The sequence below is a fragment of the Onychomys torridus genome, chromosome X, assembly GCF_903995425.1.
Source record: "Onychomys torridus chromosome X, mOncTor1.1, whole genome shotgun sequence".
Classification (NCBI taxonomy): Eukaryota; Metazoa; Chordata; class Mammalia; order Rodentia; family Cricetidae; genus Onychomys; species Onychomys torridus.
The window spans coordinates 54,995,813-55,017,446 of NC_050466.1; the positions used below are offsets into that span (position 1 = coordinate 54,995,813).

Sequence of the window (21,634 nt, forward strand, 5' to 3'; positions counted from 1 at the left end):
TTCAATATAGTACTTGAAGTTCTAGCCAGAGCTATAAGACAACGTAAGAAGATTAAGGGGATACAAATTGGAAAGGAAGAAGTCAAGCTTTCCCTATTTGCAGATGACATGATAGTATACATGAGTGACCCCAAAAATTCAACCAAGGAACTGATACAGCTAATAAAAACCTTCAGCAACATAGCAGGATACAAGATCAACTCAAAAAAATCAGTAGCCCTCCTATATGCAATAGACAAACAGGCTGAGAAGGAAATCAGAGATACATCACCCTTTATAAGCCACAAATGATATAAAATACCTTGGGGTTACTCTAACTAAGCATGTGAAGGACCTACATGACAAGAACTTAAATCCCTGAAAAAAGAAATTGAAGAAGATGTCAGAAAATGGAAAGACCTCCCATGCTCATGAATAGGCAGGATTAACATAGTAAAAATGGCGATCTTACCAAAAGCAATCTACAGATTCAATGCAATTCCCATCAAATTACCAACACAATTCTTCACAGATCTGGAAAGAATAATACTCAGCTTGATATGGAAAAACAAAAATCCCAGGATAGCCACAAGAATCTTGTACAATAAAACAACCTCTGGAGGCATCACAATCCCCAACCTCAAGCTCTACTATAGAGCTACTGTAATAAAAACAGCTTGGTACTGGCATAAAAAGTGACATGTGGATCAATGGAATCGAACTGAAGACCCTGACATTAACCCGCACACCTATGAACATATAATTTTTGACAAAGAAGCCAAAAATGTACAATGGAAAAAAGAAAGCATCTTCAACAAATGGTGCTGGCATAACTGGATGTCAGTGTGTAGAAGGCTGTAAATAGATCCATATCTGTCACTTTGCACAAAACTTAAATCTAAGTGGATCAAAGACCTCAACATAAATCCAGCTACTCTAAACCTGATAGGAGAGAAAGTAGGAAGTACTCTTGAATCCATTGGCACCAGAGACCACTTTCTAAATATAACACCAGTAGCACAGACACTGAGAGAAACAATCAATCAATGGGACCTGTTGAAACTGAGAAGCTTTTGTAGAGCAAAGGGCCCAGGGATCATCCAATGACAGAGAAATGGATGAGATCTACATGAACAACCTGGACGATAGTGGGAATAATGAAGGGCAAGGTTTGAGGGAAAGAAAGCTTAGGGGAGCAGGAGATCCCAGCTGGATCAAGAACAGAAAGGGAGAACAGGGAGTAACAGACCATGATAAATGATGACCACACGAGAACAGGAATAGGCAGAGTGCTCCAGAGGTCCCCTGAAATCTACAATGATACATCCTCTGTAGACTGCTGGCAATGGTCAATAGAAAGCCTGATCTGACCTAGTCTGGTGATCAGATGGCCAAACATCCTAAAGTTCGTGCTGGAACTCTCATCCAATAACTGATAGAAGTGGATGCAGCGATCCTCAGCCAGGCCCCAGGTAGAGCTCCAGGTGTCCAATAGTTGAGAAAGAGGAGGAACTGTAAGAGTATGAATTGTTGAGCCCAAGATTGAAAAAGCACAGGGACAAATAGCCAAACAAATGGAAGCACATGAGTTATGAACCAAAGGCTGTGGAGCCCCCAGCAGGATCAGGCCGTCTGGATAAGTGAGACAATTGAACAGTTTGAACTTTTTGGGAGGTATCCAGGCTGTGGGACTGGGACCTGTCCTTAGTGCATGAGCTGCCTGTTTGGAACCTTGGGTTTACAAAGGGACACTTTGCTCAGCCTGGAAGGAGGGGACTAGACCTGCCTGTACTGAATCCACCAGGTTTAAATGAATCCCCAGGGGAGTCTTGGCCCTGGAGGAGAAGGGAATGGAGGGGAGGGGCTGGGGGGGGAAGGTGAGGGTGGGGGCAGGAGGGGGGAGGACAGGGGAACCCATGGCTGATGTGTAAAATTGAAACTCAAATATAATAATAAAAAAATGCCCAAACTGACAAAAAAGAAAAAAAAGACTAAAGTGATACATGTACTCTAATACCCATTTCAAAAAACTTGTAAATCAAGTGTTAAGGTAGAATTGTTCTTGCTATTGTTTGTGTCACATAGTGTGACCCAGTCTCAAAGTAAAGCAAGGCAAAAAACCAACATCTAAAACACTTTATAATGCAAATCAGATAATTATATTACAATTCATAAAAGTAGGAAAATAAAGTTATGAGATAGCAATGAAAATAATTTTATAGTTCGGGTGCAGGGATCACCACAACATGAGGAACTGTATTTAAATGTCACAGCATTAGGAATGTTGAGAACCACTAGTTTAGAATATTCAATATCTATTTGAGTTTGAATGTGTATCCCATTATTCTGGAATCATAGCTATGATAGAAATGCTATGGACCCTTGGATATATCAGGACCTTGGATAGTTGATCAGCTTATGTCTTGCCTTTAGGTCCAAACTATGCAGTAAATATTCTGTGCTGAAAACAAAACCTAAGATTTAAATACATTTATCAAGTCATTCCATTATCCAATGATTTTTATACATACTAAACTAATTAAGCAATTTTAATGCATACTTAGTATTTTTTCCACAAAATTCTGTTTTTGTAATTAGAAAATAAATGACAATGTTCACAGTTTGTTTTATTCTTACTTTCTTTACTTTTTTTTCTTGTAGAACTGACAGTTTAACCTAAGGCATTATGCATTCTAAGCAAGTGCCACACCACTGAAATGCATCCCTAACTCTCTTTTTAGTTTTCATTTTGTGAAGGGATCTCACAATGGTTCCCAGTTTAGCCTTGAACTTACTCTGTAACACAGGAAGACCTTGAACTTGAAACCTTCCTGCCCAGCCTTCTAAGTAGCTGGCATAGAATGGCTATACTGATAGGACCAACAGTTTCTTGTTCTTTTTGCTTTAAAAAATTATAACGAAATCCTATCACTCGGGAGGCAGAGGCAGATGAACTCTGAATTCAAGGCCAGCCTGTTCTACAGAGCGAGTTCCAGTACAGCCAGGGCTACATAGAGAAACTCTGTCTCAAAAAAACAAAACAAAACAAAGAAGTGTAGTGAACATATTATCTTTAGAGTGAATAGGCAATTAAGGAAATTTCCCAAATCCATAAATAAACATATGTGATAGATATGGCATTTTATGAGCCAAATATCTAAATTTCAGAAAAGAATTAAAGAACTATTCATCATATTAAAGTCATCATGTTAATAGGAATTGAGTTGCAAAGGGATGGCTGGAGACATTCAGAGTAGCTATTTCCCAAAAAGCAAACCTTTGCTTTTGTCAAAAGAAATGTTGTAAGGAGCCTTAATGTATAAATACATCCAAGCAACTTAGCTCTGTTTGAAGGAGGTATATTTCAACACAAGTGATCCTTCCCTAAAATGCTTGGTCAGAGCCCCTTGGGAATACTCTTGTGATTTGAGGACTCCAGATAGCATCACAACTATTCAGCCTTGTTGATCCAGTAGCTTCGTAAGTCAACACTCATATTGGTGCACTTTATTCATCAAAGGAAGTTTGGCCCAGCCCTTGCTCAAAGAAACACAGAATTGAAACTGGGTGCATAGAGGAATGATAACTTGGATCATTGGTGGCAGATGACAAATCTACTTACCATGTTTTTCCAGATGCTGGCAGCAGCTGTCCACCAGCCTGGGGACCTGCCTGTAAATTGGATTCAGACTCAGCTTCTTATCTCTGGCCTTTTCTTTTTTATTCTGAGCCTCAGCGGGCAAGGAGAGTTGTAAAGCTTCTAGGAGTCTAGACTGGTTGTCATCCAGATCCGTGATGGAGTCCACTGACATGGCACCCTGCAAGTGATAAAGATCACAGGCAGCAGAAAGAAAAGTGGCTGCTTGCAGAGTCACCCAATAAAAGTTTATGGAGGACCATCATTCTCAAAAGATACTACTGCTTTATTTTGTTATGTTATTTACATATTTGTTTATTGCTGACATATCAAGAAAAAAACTAAATGCCTTTTGAAAAAGTTAGAAAATATGTACAACACAAGTATTGTTAGTTATGATTTCAATACACAGACTTTTCTAAATAGAAGACAAGAAATTGGAAACATAATTAAAATAATTTGTTTCAACTATTCAATTTTTGAAACAAAAATACATACATAGTGAATAAAGTAAAGTCATAGAACTCTTGTGAATAAAAAAAAAAATCCTCTCTAGCACTCTGCCTATTCCTGTTCTCATGTGGCAGAGTGCTGGAGAGGTCCCCTGAAATCCACAATGATACATCCTCTGTAGACTGCTGGCAATGGTCAAGAGATAGCCTGGTCTGACCTATTCTGGTGATCAGATGGCAAAACACCCTAACAGTCGAGCTGGAACTCTCATCCAATAACTGATGGAAGTGGATGCAGAGATCCTCAGCCAGGCCCCAGGTGGAGCTCCAGGTGTCCAATAGTTGAGAAAGAGGAGGAACTGTAAGAGTATGAATTGTTGAGCCCAAGATTGAAAAAGCACAGGGACAAATAGCCAAACAAATGGAAACACATGAATTATGAACCAAAGGCTGTGGAGCCCCCAGCAGGATCAGGCCGTCTGGATAAGTGAGACAATTGAACAGTTTGAACTTTTTGGGAGGTATCCAGGCTGTAGGACTGGGACCTGTCCTTAGTGCATGAGCTGGCTGTTTGGAACCTTGGGCTTACACAGGGACACTTTGCTCAGCCTGGAAGGAGGGGACTAGACCTGCCTGTACTGAATCCACCAGGTTTAAATGAATCCCCAGGGGTGTCTTGGTCCTGGAGGAGAAGGGAATGGAGGGGAGGGGATGAGGGAAGGTGTGGGTGGAGGTGGGAGGGGGGAGGACAGGGGAACCCATGGCTGATGTGTAAAAAATAAAAAATAAAATAAATAAATAAAAAGAAACAAAAGAAAAAATCCTCAACTATAGCTCTAGGAAGTAGATTTTAAACATAGAAAGATTCAAACTGGACATGATGGCACATGTCTGTATCCCCAGCATGCAGGAGGTTACACCCATCCATCCTGGATGAATTGTGTGCTGAGAAGTCAATTATTGGAGTCCTGGTAGGGCTTGGACAGAGAAAGGGACATTTAGGAAGTCCACCGCCTAGGTCCTAGATTGCCAGAAAGCTTAAATTTAGAGTTTTGGTATTATTGTTATTTGGATTTATAAACAGTCTAAGATAATTACAGGTTTAGAAGAACAAATTCATCTTGAAACTACAAATATTCCTTAGTTTTGTCATTTTTTTCCACTTTGAATCATAGTCAATACCATAAAAAAACGCAAACAAAACAAAACAAAACAAAAAAAAACAGGGCCTTAGGTCTTGCAATATCTTGGAAGAAGTTCTAAATGTTGAAAACCAATATGTATATATGAATTATAAATGGAAGTTTGGTTGTGTATTTAACTAGGACAGTCTTTAATGGCTGGATTGACAAAGATTTTGAGCCTAAAGTTTAGAGAAAAGGGAAAGACCTTTCAGGGACATAGGAAGTCTTAAAGATGCTTTGCAGTGATTATGCTGATTAGCATCTGGGTGGTCTGAGAAACTCAGCTTTCTAGATTTGCAATGTGACATGCAAAGAACACAGATCCTAGAACGTAGTGCCCACTCCATCACTGGCATCATATTGCTATAGCATGGGTTTGAAGGAGACTGCATATAGGACTATACACCTCTATTTAAAGAATAGACAAACTCCATTGATAAGAAAAAAAATAAATCTCTCATTGATTTTGAACAGCTATGACTAATTCATTGCTCTAGGTACATTCTAAGAATGGCATTGGCAAAAATTAATAGACACACTGGATCTTGGCCTCAAGACTCTACTTCTAGCATAGGGGTGTTTAACCTGCAGCACATGTTATGTTATATATATATGTATGTATGTATGTGTATAGTGTGTGTGTGTGTGACATTGTGACAGTAGAATGCTATCTATAAAGTCCATGCTCAAGAAGTATACAACTGAGTTACAAAACAAAATGACCAAAATAATTACCACAATGTTTTAAATAAGTTTATGGATTTGTGTTTTGGCATATTTATAGCTATCCTGTTATGTATGTGGCCCATAGGTTGAAGGTTGGGCTTGTCTGATTAAGCAGGAAGTCTATCAAGATGGCAGGAGATAAGAGACAAGCAGCAATGGTAGCAGTGCAGAACATCTGGGCACCAAGTTAAATCAGGAGGGAAATGTGGAGGGAACGTTAGCTGCCACATACACAGTACTGGTTATTGCTGAGTAAAAGAGATATCTACAATGTGTTTGGTTTTCATGCTAATAGAGATTCAAAGGACAACCTTACTCATTTTCAGTATTCTCAGAGTCAGAGGAGATCCTGACTAACTCACCCTTCTCCTGGCCCGAGGAGCCGGTTCTGGAGTGTTTGGGGATGTGGACTCATTTGGTGTTTCTGAGGTTGAGCTGAGAGATGAGTTACTGCTTGAGAGTTCTTTGTTCTGTTTCTTATTCCCAAACGGGAGTAGGTTAGACACAAAATCAGATGTGTCCTTTTGCTCCTCCCTCTGCAAATCTTGCTTTAGTTTATATGCCCGGTCATTGGCAATGACTTGTGATAAGGGCATTCCAAATGCCTGTGGGATAAATTCTGCAAGAAAAAAAAATTACATTCAGGGAAGTTCCAAACAGGAGAAGATGCTCATTCACATTACATCCATAAAAGCAGGCACAGTTAAATTATTGATTCAAGGAAATGAATCATCAATCAGCATACTGAGATGGCTTTGTTTTGTTGAACAAATGTCCTAAGTTTCAATTACAATTAAGGAAGCTAATAGGTACAAATATACATTTTAGAAATGTATGTCTCTAATCTTTCCCCATCTGCTCAAGTCTGTTTTAAAGGAAATAACTTTGTAAAGAAGTATGACATTTTGACACACTATAAATAATACTTTATGCCCATGATCACACATCTTTATAAACCATTACTCTTCAATTTATAAACTGTAGAAGTCTTTGAAGGCATGAGGAAACCATATCTATCCATTCACTCAACAAAAGTTTATTGAACACCTACTGCTTGCCATGTCAACTTTTACAATGGATGGAGTATAAAATATCTCAAGTCCTTTCTCCTGAGGGTTCTGAGATGGGGTGAGGATGTTCAGAGTCAGACATGTAAATAATTATAACAGAGGGACTCTCATCTGAATAATAGAAAGATAAATGAATCCAAGGTTGAAATTCAATTGATATACTTTAAGGATCCTAATAAAAGAGGCACTATGGGAAATAATAACCTATACTCAGGCTTCCTGAAGACCACATGCAGAAGTGGACTTGACCGTGATATAGCTTGTGGGAAGCCCAGGATATTTTTGTTATTTTTTTTAAACTAGGGACCATTTGAGGAAGAGACCATATATAGAACTTTTTGGCTTCATTTAGCAATTACATATACAGTTATTTTCTGCATCACTGTGGTAAATTCATGTGTGTTCATATATATTAGCTCCTCAGAGGTAGACATTTTAGCAGCATTTAATATTTATGCTGAAAGTATTAATAATTCAATTAAGCACATTATTCTTGTTAGACTCAAAATTACATCTCTTAGCATCCTTAGCATTTGGAGTCTAAGAGAACCCTTGTTTTTACAGATCCTGTGAATGAAACCAAAATGATCAAGGGAAAATAACTCTAAGGTTATTTGTTCTTTGAACAAAAAAAGCCAACATTAAACCTGGTGGAAAGAGGCTTTAAAAGGTTTTCCTGCTTGACTCATGGTAACATTTTGAACTAGGCTAATAGCCAAATCTCCATTAAGAGCAGAAATAGTATTTTAAAGGCATATACCTCTGGTCCCATCAAAAGATGCAAGTTGTTTTGAAGTGAAAAAGTCCTAAGTTCATCTGGGGATTTTTCAGAGGATCTTGCTCTATCAGGGAACTATAGAATATATGGCAATCAAAGGGCTATGTCTTTCTCTTTTGAGGTAAGACTAATACTGCAAAGAACGGTGCCAGGCCATAGGCTGTGCACTTGGAGAATTTCTTGTAAGAAGCAGGAAATAATCAGATATTCTTCAAAAAGTTTGGACATACACATGGTAAGACTGACAGCCACATAGAATATACAGACATGGATGAGGAGAGTCACAACGGAGAGGACTTTGAAATACATTATGTGGCATGGGTCTGTTAATATAGGCACATGCATGGCAGGCGCTTGCTCTAAAATGAAGGCTCTTCAATCCTCCCATAACCATTTTTCCATATAAGCAAACCCAATCAGACTTATTTAGAGATTTCCAGTCTCTCTGGGAAAAAAGAAGAAAGAAAGTTTCTTAGAAGACTATAAAAAAATATTTATCTTTATGGGTAGGTGTGTGTCTCTTTGTAGGTGCATGGATACACTTGCAAGTGCCCACAGAGGCCAGAAGAGGGTGTTGGATCCTCTAGGGCTGGATTTACAGGTGGCTGTAAGCTACCATGTGGGATCTGGGAACTGGAATTGAGTCCTCTGCAAGAGAGGTTCATGAGCTATCTCTCCAGCTTGCCCTAATCTAGCATTTTTGATACCTTAAAGTTCATCACTATGTTTGTGAATTGTAATGACTAAATACAAATTAAACAGGAATCATATGAATTTATTCTCTCCTGATCTTTAGTCTTCTTTTAATCATTCAAAAGATGTTTCCACTAAAAATGGGTTTTTATTTCTCTCTGGTATGGTAGGCTTCTGTTAGGGCTGAGCTTATTATTTCAACGCTAGAGTTTTTATGTAGGCTCCTTAGTTTCTTGCTACTTTTCTCAAAGACTCTTTATAAGCTTTATAAAGTAGAGCTCTTTAAGCTCAAAACTGTGAGATGTTGTCTTGAGGTCTTTGCAATATTCTAGGAAGGATCCTGGAATATTCTTTCTCCTTAAAAATACAGCTATTGTGAAATTAAAAAAAAAACTTGTCAAAATTCTACTGGGCAAATTTGTCATTTATGTGGCAATCAAGCATTGGGTGCATATGCCTATCTCTGAGTTCAAACCTTTTCTGTGAGGAGGTCATAGAAACCTGAAGATTCTTTGCAAAGACAGAAGCTAATAAACTTGATAATAGGATTTTTAAAATGACAAAGGTATTACCTAAGGATCTCTGTACTGTGGCTAGGGACAGCTAGTATTATGAGCCATGTATTCCACCTGGACATTAGCCGTGGTTGTCTTTGCCTCCTCGGGAAACATGGGGTCAAAAGGTGATGGATTTTCCTCTTTGCTCCCAACTGTTCCCTTTAGAGCCCCACCCTCTCACCTGTGATGGAAGCTTACCATTACAGGCTTGTCCTTGTCTTTTATGCTTTGTTGTTTTCTACTATTATTGTCTTTGATTCACCATTAAACCACCAATATCGCATAAAACTTGGTGACTTGCCAGTCCACTTTAATGGCTCACATGATTCTCTGTTCTCATATTTACTTGTCTCCCCCTTTCCCTTCTGACCTTTGGCCATATACCATCTTCATCATTCACTCCCTTAGTCCCATGCTGGACCTTGTTTTCCCCAGAATTTACACTTCATTTCCATCTTCAGCTCCCTTGTCCTCCAAGCACAAGCCACTTCTTGTTCCTTTACAGCTGTATGTTCCTAAGGCATGTCTCACTCACAGTTTTTTCTTACTAGACCTTGCTTGGATTGCTAGGGCTATTTGCTCTTTATAGAGGTAAATATAACTTTAGAAAGTCATACATTAATACTTCCTTTTATGCCTCACTTCTATTCCATCATCTTGCTATTCTAACTTTATGTTATCTTCTATTTTTAATCCACTTCTCTCCACCTCTGCCACAATTCCATGATACCATTGCTTTGCTCCTGGATTTTATAGCTTTAAAATTGTCCTTCCTCTATTCCTTTGTGTTGATGTTAGCTCTACTCCAAGTTCATGTAATACAATGTAACATGATAGAGTATTTTAAAACACTATGAAGTCATCACTTAGTAGATTTTGATGATGTCTCAATGCTGTTATCATGTATACCAAAAGTTGTGTTGTAGTCCACAAAGTCCTCTGTGGGATAACCCTAGCTCCTTTCTATCTCTCTCTGGAACTACATACATCCTAGTCATTCTCTTCTCTAGTAATGGTGTGTGTGTGTGTGTGTGTGTGTGTGTGTGTGTGTGTGTGTGTGTGTGTATGACTGTGTATGTTTTGTGTTCATGCTGGGGTGTTCTTCAGGATTTGGATTTCCATATGCACACAAGGAGGTCAGAAAACCTTGTTTTTTTCTCCTCAGATACTTACCACCTTTTATTTGAGACCAGCTATCTCACTGGCTTGGAACTTTGCCAAGTTTTCCAGGCTAGATGAGCACTAAGCTTTCAGGGATCCACCTGCCTCCACCTCCCATTTCATCCTTTCTTGGCTTGTAGGCACATACCACCAAATCTGGCTTTTTAATGAGGGTTCTAGGGGTCTAATTCAGGTTCTCACACTTGTGTGGTAACTACTTTACTTACTGAGTGATGTTCTTAGCCCCCAAAGGATGGCTTTTAATGACACTTTTAAATCTATTTTCTTAGAGAATTTCTACATGTAATTAATTCTTAATTTTTTCTACTACTACTTAATGTGGCACAAAACTAGAAGATGAGGCAATTAGTCTTTTGTAGGTTTTACTTCACAGCTCACATATATATATAGTGACTTAGATAGTGAGTAACCATAAGACATGACACAATGGGGTTTTGGTACAAAAAAGGTACCACAATTGAACTAATCTTCTTTACATGTTGATACTCTGTCAGTGTCCCAGTGGACAGTTACTCCATAGTAACACATAGTCCCCATGTGCCTTGATTAAGGAAGCCCTGGAACTGGATCAAAGTAGTTTTTTTTTTCAAATATTTATTTATTTATTTATTTATTTATCTATCTATCTTATTTTTTTCTTTAAATAAGGAATTGTTTATTTTGAGAAAAAGATCCCAAACATCAGGCTGTTCACAAAAATAACCCATGGTATTAACTTTAGAAAACAAATATTGAGACTATTATACTATTTTCCTGTAAGATGCATTTGACATGCCAACTCTCATTCACAAAAATACATGATTACATTCGTATTGAACAGTCCCACTCATGTGAGGGAACACACACACCTATAATGCAAAGCTGCTCTCATGGTTACAAGTAAATGAGATGCCTCTGCAGTTAGGGAAGCAACTACCAAAATCATAGGAATGGGAAGAAATCCGTTTTGTTTTTGTTTTTTTTTTGTTTTTTTGAGTCAAGAAAGAAATTGTCTGAATTTCTAAAAGTTACCTGGAAATCTTCTGTTTGAAAATATGTTTACAAACCAATGTCAATCTTGAATTAGTTTCTGTATGACAACCCAAACTTAGATAGGCTTTGTTTAAGTAGCATCCTGGATACAAGAATGTCATATGATTTGTTGTATATTTTTATATCAAGGAGTTAAATATCATTCAGGACATGATTCATGCTGATGGAATCAATTAATATAGTAGCATATCAAATATTTGTGAATCACTTTTTTTTTATTGGGAGAGCAGGTCAACTGTGAAGAACTGCTCCCCTTTATTTTTAGATGGCCTAACCCAAGAGGTCATTCAGAGTTTCCTGTTTTCCTTCTTTCACTCATGGATTTCAGTGATGATCATTTTTCACATGTGTGTCAGTTATGAACCCAAACCCAAAGGGAAGTGAACTGATTCCAAATTGCCACACCAGTACACAGCCACCCCTAGGTTCTCATTCCCAAGATAGCCAGGTAATGGCTCCCAGTGTTAACATGGACAAGGCTTTATGTTTTGAAGAGATATCAAGAAGTAACTCTTCAATTAAGCCTAGAACACTTTCTTTTTTAAACACCAAAGCTAATTCATAAAGAACAAGCTTCACATAGTGAAGCTTGGTACTTCTCTCCTTAGATGGATGGATGATCTGCATTTTCATTAGAACCACCAAGAGCTTACTTTCTTTTTCTACTCATCTTCTCTTATGTCAATAAAGAATACTACCAAGCTTTTACTGGTCTACATTAATATGATTTGGTCTGAAAATTAATGTCCCAGTGGACACTAATCAGTTCCTTACTTGCTGACCCTTACTTTCCTATTCACTCATGTTCTTTCTTTCTGCTTTTTTTTATATACAATATAAGTGCATGCACATACTCACACACACCAATTTAGGGAATGCAAACATTAATTTCTCTCTGCAAAAAACCCCCTCATTCTTCTTAGCATAGTCTGAATGGGTACTTTCTAAAGAATCTAACATCTTCATTGTGTTTCAATCCTAACACCAATATCATTATCCTAGAGTAAAGCAACTTCAAGCAGTAATTTATTACTCATATAGTTGTCTTCACTTTTCAGTTACAGTAAACTGTAAGAAAATTAAGTGGAAAATTGCCAAATAAGAAATGCTTTTATGTTTTAAATGGTTTCTATCACAGCATACTATAATAATTGGCTGATTGTTAGTTATTTTGGCTCATTTTCTACTGTGCCTAATTTACCATATGTATGCATGTATACACAGGAAAGTATACTGCACATAGGTTTGCTATTAGCCAAAATTTGAGTCATTGATGGAAAATTTTTGGAATGTATCTCCCATGGATAAGTGGAGGACTAGTATAGTTAAGTGCCCATCAATAAATGAGTCATCTATTTTATCCCCTCTAAAGCCTAGGGGACATTGGGGAAGATGGAGTGGAAAGAGTGTAAGATCTAGAGGCTGGGGTATACTGCTGTCAGGTATGGTCTTCTGCACATTACGTGTCCATTGCACTCATGAACACAGAACCTGTGCTTACCTGCATTGGACATGCACAAATACAAGACAGGAAAGTAGGAAGGGGGCTAGTTAGGAAGAAGAAGGTGTCAACAGGAGAGGGTAAAAAGAGGTAAGAGAGGGTGGATATGATCATAACATAGTATAGTATAGTATAGTATAGTATAGTATAGACTATATACAGTATAGTATAATAAATAATGACAATATAATATACTATAATAATTCATGAAATTGTCAAAGATAAAACACAAAAAATAAGAGCAATAAAACATCAAACATATACATATAGTAAAATTTATCAGATAGTGGATATGTAGCTAGCCCACCCCTTATCTTCATCATTCTAGTAGCAAATTCTGCTGAGGTTGTTCATATCCTGCTGGTGAATATGATCACAGCTCTCATGTTAAAATGTATACAATGGAAGTTTTTTTTTTTTTTTTTTTTAAAAAAAGAAAGCAACAGCTCATGCCTTAGGATACTCTTGCATAACAATGTACTCACATTCACTTCAGTGAGGATCTGGCCTTTAGGTGTTCTTTTGTTTATATTTTTTGGGGGTGCTGGGCACAGAATTATAGATTGTTCTTCTGCATGCTAGACAAGTATTCTATCCCTGAGCTATATTCCTCAGCCCTTGGGCCTTAGGACGTTTAAATATTACAGCCATGATTCTTTCTTGCAGCTAAAGGTATGGATTCTTAACACTTTTATCTCTTTTTTGCCCAGCTTGTGGTACACAGTCTGCCTAGAGGCAGTGCTACTGGCGCTTAGCAGAGGCCAAGGATGCTGCCAAATTAGAGGCAGTGAGTGCTACTAGTGCTTAGTTAGCAGAGGCCAAGGATGCTGTTAAACATCTCACACCTCAAAGTACAACATATGCCACAAAACTTTTCCAGTCTACATTGCTACTAGCACCAAGGAAGACAAACCCCACTGTAAGGGAAGCAAAATGGTGAATTTCCATTCCTTAGGATTCTTTCTATCCAAATATCATGAACTTTAAGGCACACTTTAAGCTATGTGTATGTAGACTGCTATCAGTGTTAGAATAAGGCTTATCCAGTGCAATTTGTAATGCATTTATTTTAAAAGCCATTGCTTTCCACTACAAGCATAAGTGCAGTTACTATGTATGGGAACTCCAAAGTGAGACACATGTCTTTCCTCATTCAACACTCATTTATTGTGGCACATAAAATAAACATACATTCACTCAATTACACCATTCAACAATCAGTTCGTGTAACACAATGAGAACAAGTCATAAAAAATTTAGACTGTGCTAATGGGGTCCCTGTGACCTTTACAACTTAAATTGACAACAAATGTCTCTGAAAGAGTAGCTCAAGTGTCATTTCCATAAATAGCCATAGAAATGGACACAAATCAGTACGATGAAAGCCAGTAATTGCGGAAAACATATGGGGCCCAAATGAAGCATTCTGTGATCTAACAAAATTGCTGACCATGGCCTATCTTTAGTAAGCCATGAGATGAAGATTGTTTCTTTTCTGTAGTCATAGTAGATGAATGCAAACTCTTTCTCATTTAATTAGTCCTGCTTAATTGTCTGCATTGCCAAACAACTGGTTAGTATTAGGCATGCTGGCCATGGCTACTCAACCCAGGTCCTCTTTAGACGTAGCTGATTGGACAGAGTAATTGGAACCACAACCATGGCTGTAGTCACCCACTGCTCAAACCAGCTGAATCATCAGTTCAACAACGGGATACTCAAACACAGAGGAGTAGACCCAAATGGCTCTCAATGGCATACCATTACAGAAATGTAGTTTACATAATAGAACCCAACCAGATTAAATTGATGCAATTTGAAATTTAAACCCAATCCAAGCAGCATGCTCCCTGCAAGATGCATTGGGTTTAGTCAATTTGGCCCTTTACCTTTGTCTTTGTTCTTTTCCTTCCCTAGGGAATCCAGTTTCTTTCTCAAAGATTTCTTTCTCTTTTGTCCATCTGTAAATATTAAAGGAATAAGCCATTGTTAAAAATAATAAGTATACAAATGATTTCCACATTACAAATAATTGCAGTTGACTTCTTATTTCACTCATAGAATTCAACACTGTAAACAGAGAAATATCTCTTAGAAAACCAGAAAAATCCCTGACTTATAGCACATGAAACCAGCCTTGAAATACACTCTGAAATGTTCTTCCAATCATGGGAAGAGCTAGAAACCAGCCTCGTTCATATGTAATTCAGTTTTGACATCCAGATGTGTTTGTTTTTACTATTACATAAGGCTTTTCCTGTTCTCCATGGTTATACGAGTTCATCTTGAACAAAATCTCCATGACAGAATCAACTATACACACATATAGCTTTGACGTTCATAAGCTCCTACAATGTAACTGGAAAGGGAAATGGATTTGGCATCCCACAGAATTCAGACCTCACTACTACCATAACATGTATAACTTGCAGGGCTTTGGTTAAGTCTCTGTGCTCTTATGTAAATAGTGAGAATTCCATGGTTTTGTTGTGGGAATTAAATGAAACAATGTATATAAAATGTTTAATGTACAAGCCTGGTGCAAGTCCATAAATTCAGATCTACTTTCTCCCTGGGGCACGCATATCATTTTACAGAATGGCTGTCCCATAATTTAATTATTCACCCACTGATGGATACTGGAGTTGTTTCAGATGTGTCACTAGAAGTGGGGAATATTCTTTTTTAGTATCTGATACTTCTAACAAATGTACTTAGTATTCTGCTTAACTCACCAAATAGTAAAGATACCATTCATATCGGTTGGCAGCTCTAATCAAATTCCTGGGATGTCACCATAAAATATTGTCATTTATTGTTGCCAGAACATGCTTTGGAATTATTCAGCTTAACACATAAGGGTTGTAGATCAGGAATCCACACTGGTTCCAAATAGAGAAAATGTAGTTCATACCCAAGGGAACTGTTTAAAAAGTGGATTAAGAATTGTCTTGCAGGACACACTAAAACATGTCATAAAAAGGAGATACCACCAAATAAAATTTATAAAACAAGACTCTGACAGCAGGAAATGACAGAGTAAAACCTCTGGATGTAATGAGCATTCCTGAGATCCTCTAGGGCTTCAGATGTTCCCAACTTCTTCTCTGCCATGAAGTGTTAGAAATGCAGGAACACCACAATATAGGTAACAGGCACATTTAATACCTTTTCCTTCCAATATCCTGTCCAAAACATTTTCTTCCCACAAAATGAAAATAGTAGGATTTTTCACCTTTGGAGTCATGAATTTTGTAAAATGACAAAAACATGTAAATCAATTGTACAGTGGCCAAGAGTCATTCTTTTTCATCCCTGGTGTGTTCATATCTTAAAGCTCTAAGAGTTGATTTAGCTACTAGGGACTGTTGTGACTTATTATATATACACAGAAGATAAAACACACTAACTACATAAGATTCTAATCTATTCTCCAAATAGGATTGATGGTGCTTTTACTTTGCAATGTTTTCTTTATTGCTGGTTCATATCACCAAATGTGTTTGGTCAGTAATAACATTTCCTTCTAAAAAAAATCCTCTAATTCTTTAATTCACATATTTGACTGAACAGAATAACTAAACAATATATCTATTAAAGCCTAAGAGACTTTTCTGTGGTGCTAGGGATGGAATCCAGGACCTTGCACATGCCAACCAAGTGTTCTATCACTGAGTTCATCATGAGAAGCCACAAGTCTTTGTCTTTAATTTTATTTTAATTTTTGTATTTTTTGGTTAGTATAGCATAGCCCCAGGTTCCAAACAGCCAGCTCATGCACTAAGGACAGGTTCTGGTCCCACTGCCTGTGTGACTTCCAAACAGTTCAAGCTAATCAACTATCTCACTTATCCAGAGGGCCTGATCCAGATGGAGAATCCTCAGTTATTGGTTTATAGTTCATGTGTTTCCACTAGTTTGGCTATTTGTCCCTGTGCTTTTTCCAGTCATGGTCTCAACAATTCTCAATCATTCAATCCCTCCTCTTTCTCGACAATTGGACTCCAGGAGCTCCACCTGGGGCCTGGCCGTAGATCTCTGCATTTGCTTCCATCAGTCATTGGATGGGAGTTCTAGCACAACAGTTAGGGTGTTTGGCCATCTTATCACCAGAGTAGGTCACTTTGGGCTTTCTCTCGACCATTGCCAGGAGTCTATTGTGGAGGTATCTTTGTGGATTTCTGGGGACCTCTCTAGCACTTTGCTTCTTCCTATTCCCATGGGGTCTTCATTTATCATGGTCTCTTTTTCCTTGTTCTCCCTCTCTGTTTTTGATCCAGCTGGTTTTATACATATGTTTCATTACACTTTGTTTTCAATCATTCTCCTCTCCCACTGCTCTATCCCCATACACACAATCCTTCTGGCTGGTTGTCTTCCTGTCTCATTATGGGCATCTGTGATCTGCTCTAAAGCATATTCCTTAAAATAACTCTTACTTGGAAAGTGGAGAAATTTGACTTTGAATCGAAGCTCCACCACCTGTGGCTTAGGGAGCTTTGTGCTTTAACTTTTTGATTCTCAGTTCTGGCAACTGTAAGATGAGTAGATTTTCTGTAGATTACATGTTGATGCATTCTATTACAAAATATGAATTGTCACATCAATGATGACTCATGCTATTCTTCATGACTATTTAGAGGTTAAGATTGTTATATACCCCCCCCCCCAACTTCTCTAACTTTGAATTACCTTGGGCATGTCTCACAGGCACATTCCTCAGACAGGGACTATATCTTCTTTCCCTACCACCTAGGCAGATGTGGAGAGTACTAGCTTTGACATTACAAATTCTGTAAAACAGGTTTGGAATTTATCACTTTCCACAGAAAAGTTACTTAATCTCTTCAAACCTCAGTCTCCTCATCTATAAAATAGGAGACATAGATAGACATGACTGTAAGTACTGTTGTATAGATAGAATAAGGTTATAAATACCCTGAACTTAGATTATAGGACATGTTCAATAAGTACTGATTATTCATTGATCTATGTACGGAGCAGAGGTGGAAAGATGAGACCACAGGTATTCAGATATTCAGAAAAGGGAAATATCTTCACTACATCTTTCTTGTTGAATTTTCAGCCTCATTCAGTTCATCTCCTCTGAGAACATTAATGAAGACTTACTTCCACAATGCCTGATGAAAGGAAGATGCATGGAAGGCAAACCTGAAGCACTCATTCCAAAATGCCTTTGATGGGGACATGTTCCTCAAATTCCTTCTCTAAGATAGAATACACACCAGAAGTGTAGCCCTGCTATTGTTTCCATCACACCATAAATACATTCTTATAGATAAGTATAATTGAGAGGTTTTATTTTTCTAAAATCCTGCTTAGATTTGTTTGGGCCTTGTCCCAAAAGTATGTGTTTAGAAACTTAGATCTCATTACAACAGTGTGGGAAAGTGTAGGCTTAATGGAAGGACCTGAAATCATGCATGCGCCCTTGTGAACTGATTAATGCTAATTAGAAAGGGCTTGAAGCTATTCTTTCTCTTTGTCTCTCTATAATGCCATCCACCATGTTATGACCATGTTATGAAACATGAAGGCCCTCTCTAGATGTGCCCTTTGATCTTAGACTTACCAACTTACAAGCTCCATATAAATTCCAATTGTTTATAAATTATCCAGTGGGATATATTTTTAAGGGATTGAACAAACTAAAACATACCTTCATCTCCACCTCTCTGCTGGGAATGATGCAAGCCACCTTGTCTACTACATGCTCCCTACTATGAAGGTCTACTTCATCATACATTGATGTTAGATAGGTGTAACATCAATAAAGTCAATCTATAGGTGGGAACCTCTGAAATTGTGTGCCTCTTTTAAGTATTTTCCTTTGCTATTTAAAAATATTTATTTTGTTCTGTTTTATACATATTAGTGTTTTCCTTGAATGTATGTGTATGTACTGTGTACAGTGCATGATGCCTGCAGAAAAAGGTGTCTGATCCTTTGGAACTGTAGTTATATATGATTGTAAGCCACTCTGAGACTGTGGGAACTGAATCTGGGTCCCATTCATAAATAAAAAGTGCTCTGAAATGCAGAGCTGTCTCTCCTGCTCCCTCTTGGGTATTTGGTAACAGTGATGAAAACTAATTAATAAAAGAGAAGGGTTTACATACACTTAATGATGAAATGAAGGCAAAGAAAGAATTAGTAGGCACCAGGGCCAAAGGTCTCCTTTGGTTCTATCACAGACATAAGCAAGAATATAGCTCAGGGGGCACAAAACAGACACATCCAATCTGCTACTATTCATGTGAAGATCAATGTACAATGAATGATCTTTAGCAGTTGAGAGTTGATGTAAAATATTGGTTATTTCCCACCCAAATCTGGAGTTTTATCCTCTCAAGAAAGGCAGAAAATCTCTATGTCTCAGATTCCTCACACTTACCTTAAATCAGCACAGTCACCTAATTCTGAGCCATTACACTCATTTATAGTATCTGGCAGGCACTGAAATTTGCAAACCCATTCGAGCCTAAAAGAGAGGTTCTAGCTTGTTCAATCCTTTAAAAGCAATTCTTGCTGAGAAAAATTTGGCAGGATGATTTTGGCACAACCTCTCCTGTTTCCCAGCCATAGCTGCCTCACTATTTAGTTGAACCAGAAAAATAGACTCCCAGAGAAAGCAAACCAAAGGAATTCATAGGCAATGTGGAGAACTTAGTGGAAAAAGTGAGGATAAATATAAAAAGAGACTTGTGGGTGGTAGAGTAGGAATTGACCCTTTAGAAACTACACATAGTAGTCTCTGCCATGGGTTCTCAATCTGAGCGCTAGTGACATATGAAACTGTGAAACCAGGTAATTCTTATTTATTTATTTTTAAAGAAGTTTCTTTTTTTTTCTTTTTTCTTTTTTTTTTGGTTTTTCGAGACAGGGTTTCTCTGTAGCTTTGGAGCCTGTCCTGGACCAGGCTGTAGACCAGGCTGGCCTCGAAGTTTCTTTTTTATTTTACATGCCAATCCTAGTTCCCTCTTCTCCCCATCTCCAGTCCTCACCTTCCCCCACCCAACCCCCCATCCACTCCTCAAAGAAGTGGCCTCCCTTGGGGAGTCAACAAAGTCTGGCATACTAAGTTGAGGCAGGACCAAGTCCTTCTGCCCTGTGTCAAGTCTGAGCATGGTCACCTAGCCTATGTATTATAGGCTACAGAGCCACATCCCTTGCTTTTATTTACTTAGCTGCCAGAGCATATGCTCATATTCTGCTGCAACTACCAATGTTTTTGGGCATGACCAAATATCCACAGGACTCACAACTCCTGTGGTTGAGAACCACTGCTTTCTGCATAATTCTATGTAGAGAACACAGTAATGCACACAGGCAATGTAAAGAAAACCTTCATGCTCTCCCTTCCAGTTGATACCCAGTTTCCACTTCCGTTTTAGACAGAACCATATCAAAATGTTTACAAATTATTAAGAATTTAACTATTGGGTTGAATTTCAGGAAGAAGAACAATTCCCTTCAATTCATAAAGAAATGAGAGTCTACCTATAGTTAGTAAACTTTGTACCAAATCCTCACAACTATAGGTTTTAGGATTAAAATAAGCCCCCCTGGAGTAAACAGCCTTCTCTTTCCCCACTGCAAGGAATTCTTCCTTACTGGTGTGGCAAGATGAGGTGTGAAAGAATGTATGTGTTGAATGGTGGTCTGAATGGATGCCACTCAGCTCCCAAGAAAGATACCATAATACTTTCTTTTCAACCAGGTCAAGCTATTTACAGAAGCTATGTGGACTGAGAAAAGCTGTTTATTTAAAAAGAAGAAAAGAAACGGACGCCCAACTCAATGTAATGCAGTGTTTTGGATGGGATCCTGAAACAAAGGGAGGATACTAACAGAATCAGATACTAACTGATGCAAGTATGAATCCAGACTATCATCTTGTTGATGGCACTATATCAAGGTCACTACAATATTATTGGGGAAAATATGAGGCTCAAAATTAAATGCTCTATCATCTTTGTAACGTTTCAGTATGTCAAAACTTATTCAAAAATTAAAAATGACCTTTAAAAGTGTTTTTCTTCCGGGTACCCACTGTTTTGAGTAAGGATTTTGAGTAAAGGTTGAAAATTTATGTGGTAAGTGTGAAAATATGGAGGCCTGGTCTGTTTCTTAAGGTGTTTCACAGAACTGGGAACTCAAATTTGTGACAAGAAGGGAGATAACTCACAAAGCCATAGTTTCTGACCTGGTTGAAACTATGGAAATAATCTGCTATTGCCATCTTCCTCATCTGAAGAAAAACACATGCCCAAACTGACACAAAACATTAATTGTGGCTACTATTTGGTGGAACATACTTGCTAAAAAGGGAGTGGTCAGCTAAGAGTCTCAGCCAATTTTATTTTTATGGCCCTTGTGATGGTTTCAGAGGTGGCTGATTAAACCATCTGAGAGTCCTGGGCTCTCTAAATCTTTTCTTCATAAATTATTCAAACTTTATCTTTTGACTTGCTTTTGAGAACTCCAATTTCTACAGAAATATATTTGTAATCATCGCACATCTATGCTGATAAATATATATTGTTTTAAATACACACACACACACATATATATATATATATACATAAAAATGTAACATACATTTATGTGTACATGGATCTATGTAACTACAAGTCAAGTGAGTTTTATAAAATATGAATATCTTACAAAAATATTTAATACATGCTGGGTGTGGTCATGCACAACTTTAGTCTCAGAACTTCAGAGTAGAGGCAGGTACAGCTCTGTGAGTTTGAGGCCAGCCTGGTCTACACAGTAAGGTCTGTCTCAAAATATTTAACACTGTTTTATTCCTTACTAAA

At 37.9% G+C, this 21,634-nt stretch overlaps 1 protein-coding gene across 3 annotated transcripts in view; it reads right to left on the reverse strand.

The window, feature by feature from the left end:
- The window catches only part of Arhgap6 (Rho GTPase activating protein 6), a 254,670-nt gene that overhangs the window by 49,328 nt on the left and 183,708 nt on the right, over positions 1-21,634 (reverse strand). For all 3 annotated transcript variants that reach the window (XM_036175165.1, XM_036175166.1, XM_036175167.1), the window contains exons 3-5: positions 14,681-14,752; positions 6,341-6,597; positions 3,602-3,797 (exon numbers count right to left, since the gene is read on the reverse strand). In XM_036175165.1, the coding sequence (XP_036031058.1) occupies positions 3,602-3,797; positions 6,341-6,597; positions 14,681-14,752 (525 nt within the window). The remainder of the gene's footprint in view (positions 1-3,601; positions 3,798-6,340; positions 6,598-14,680; positions 14,753-21,634) is intronic.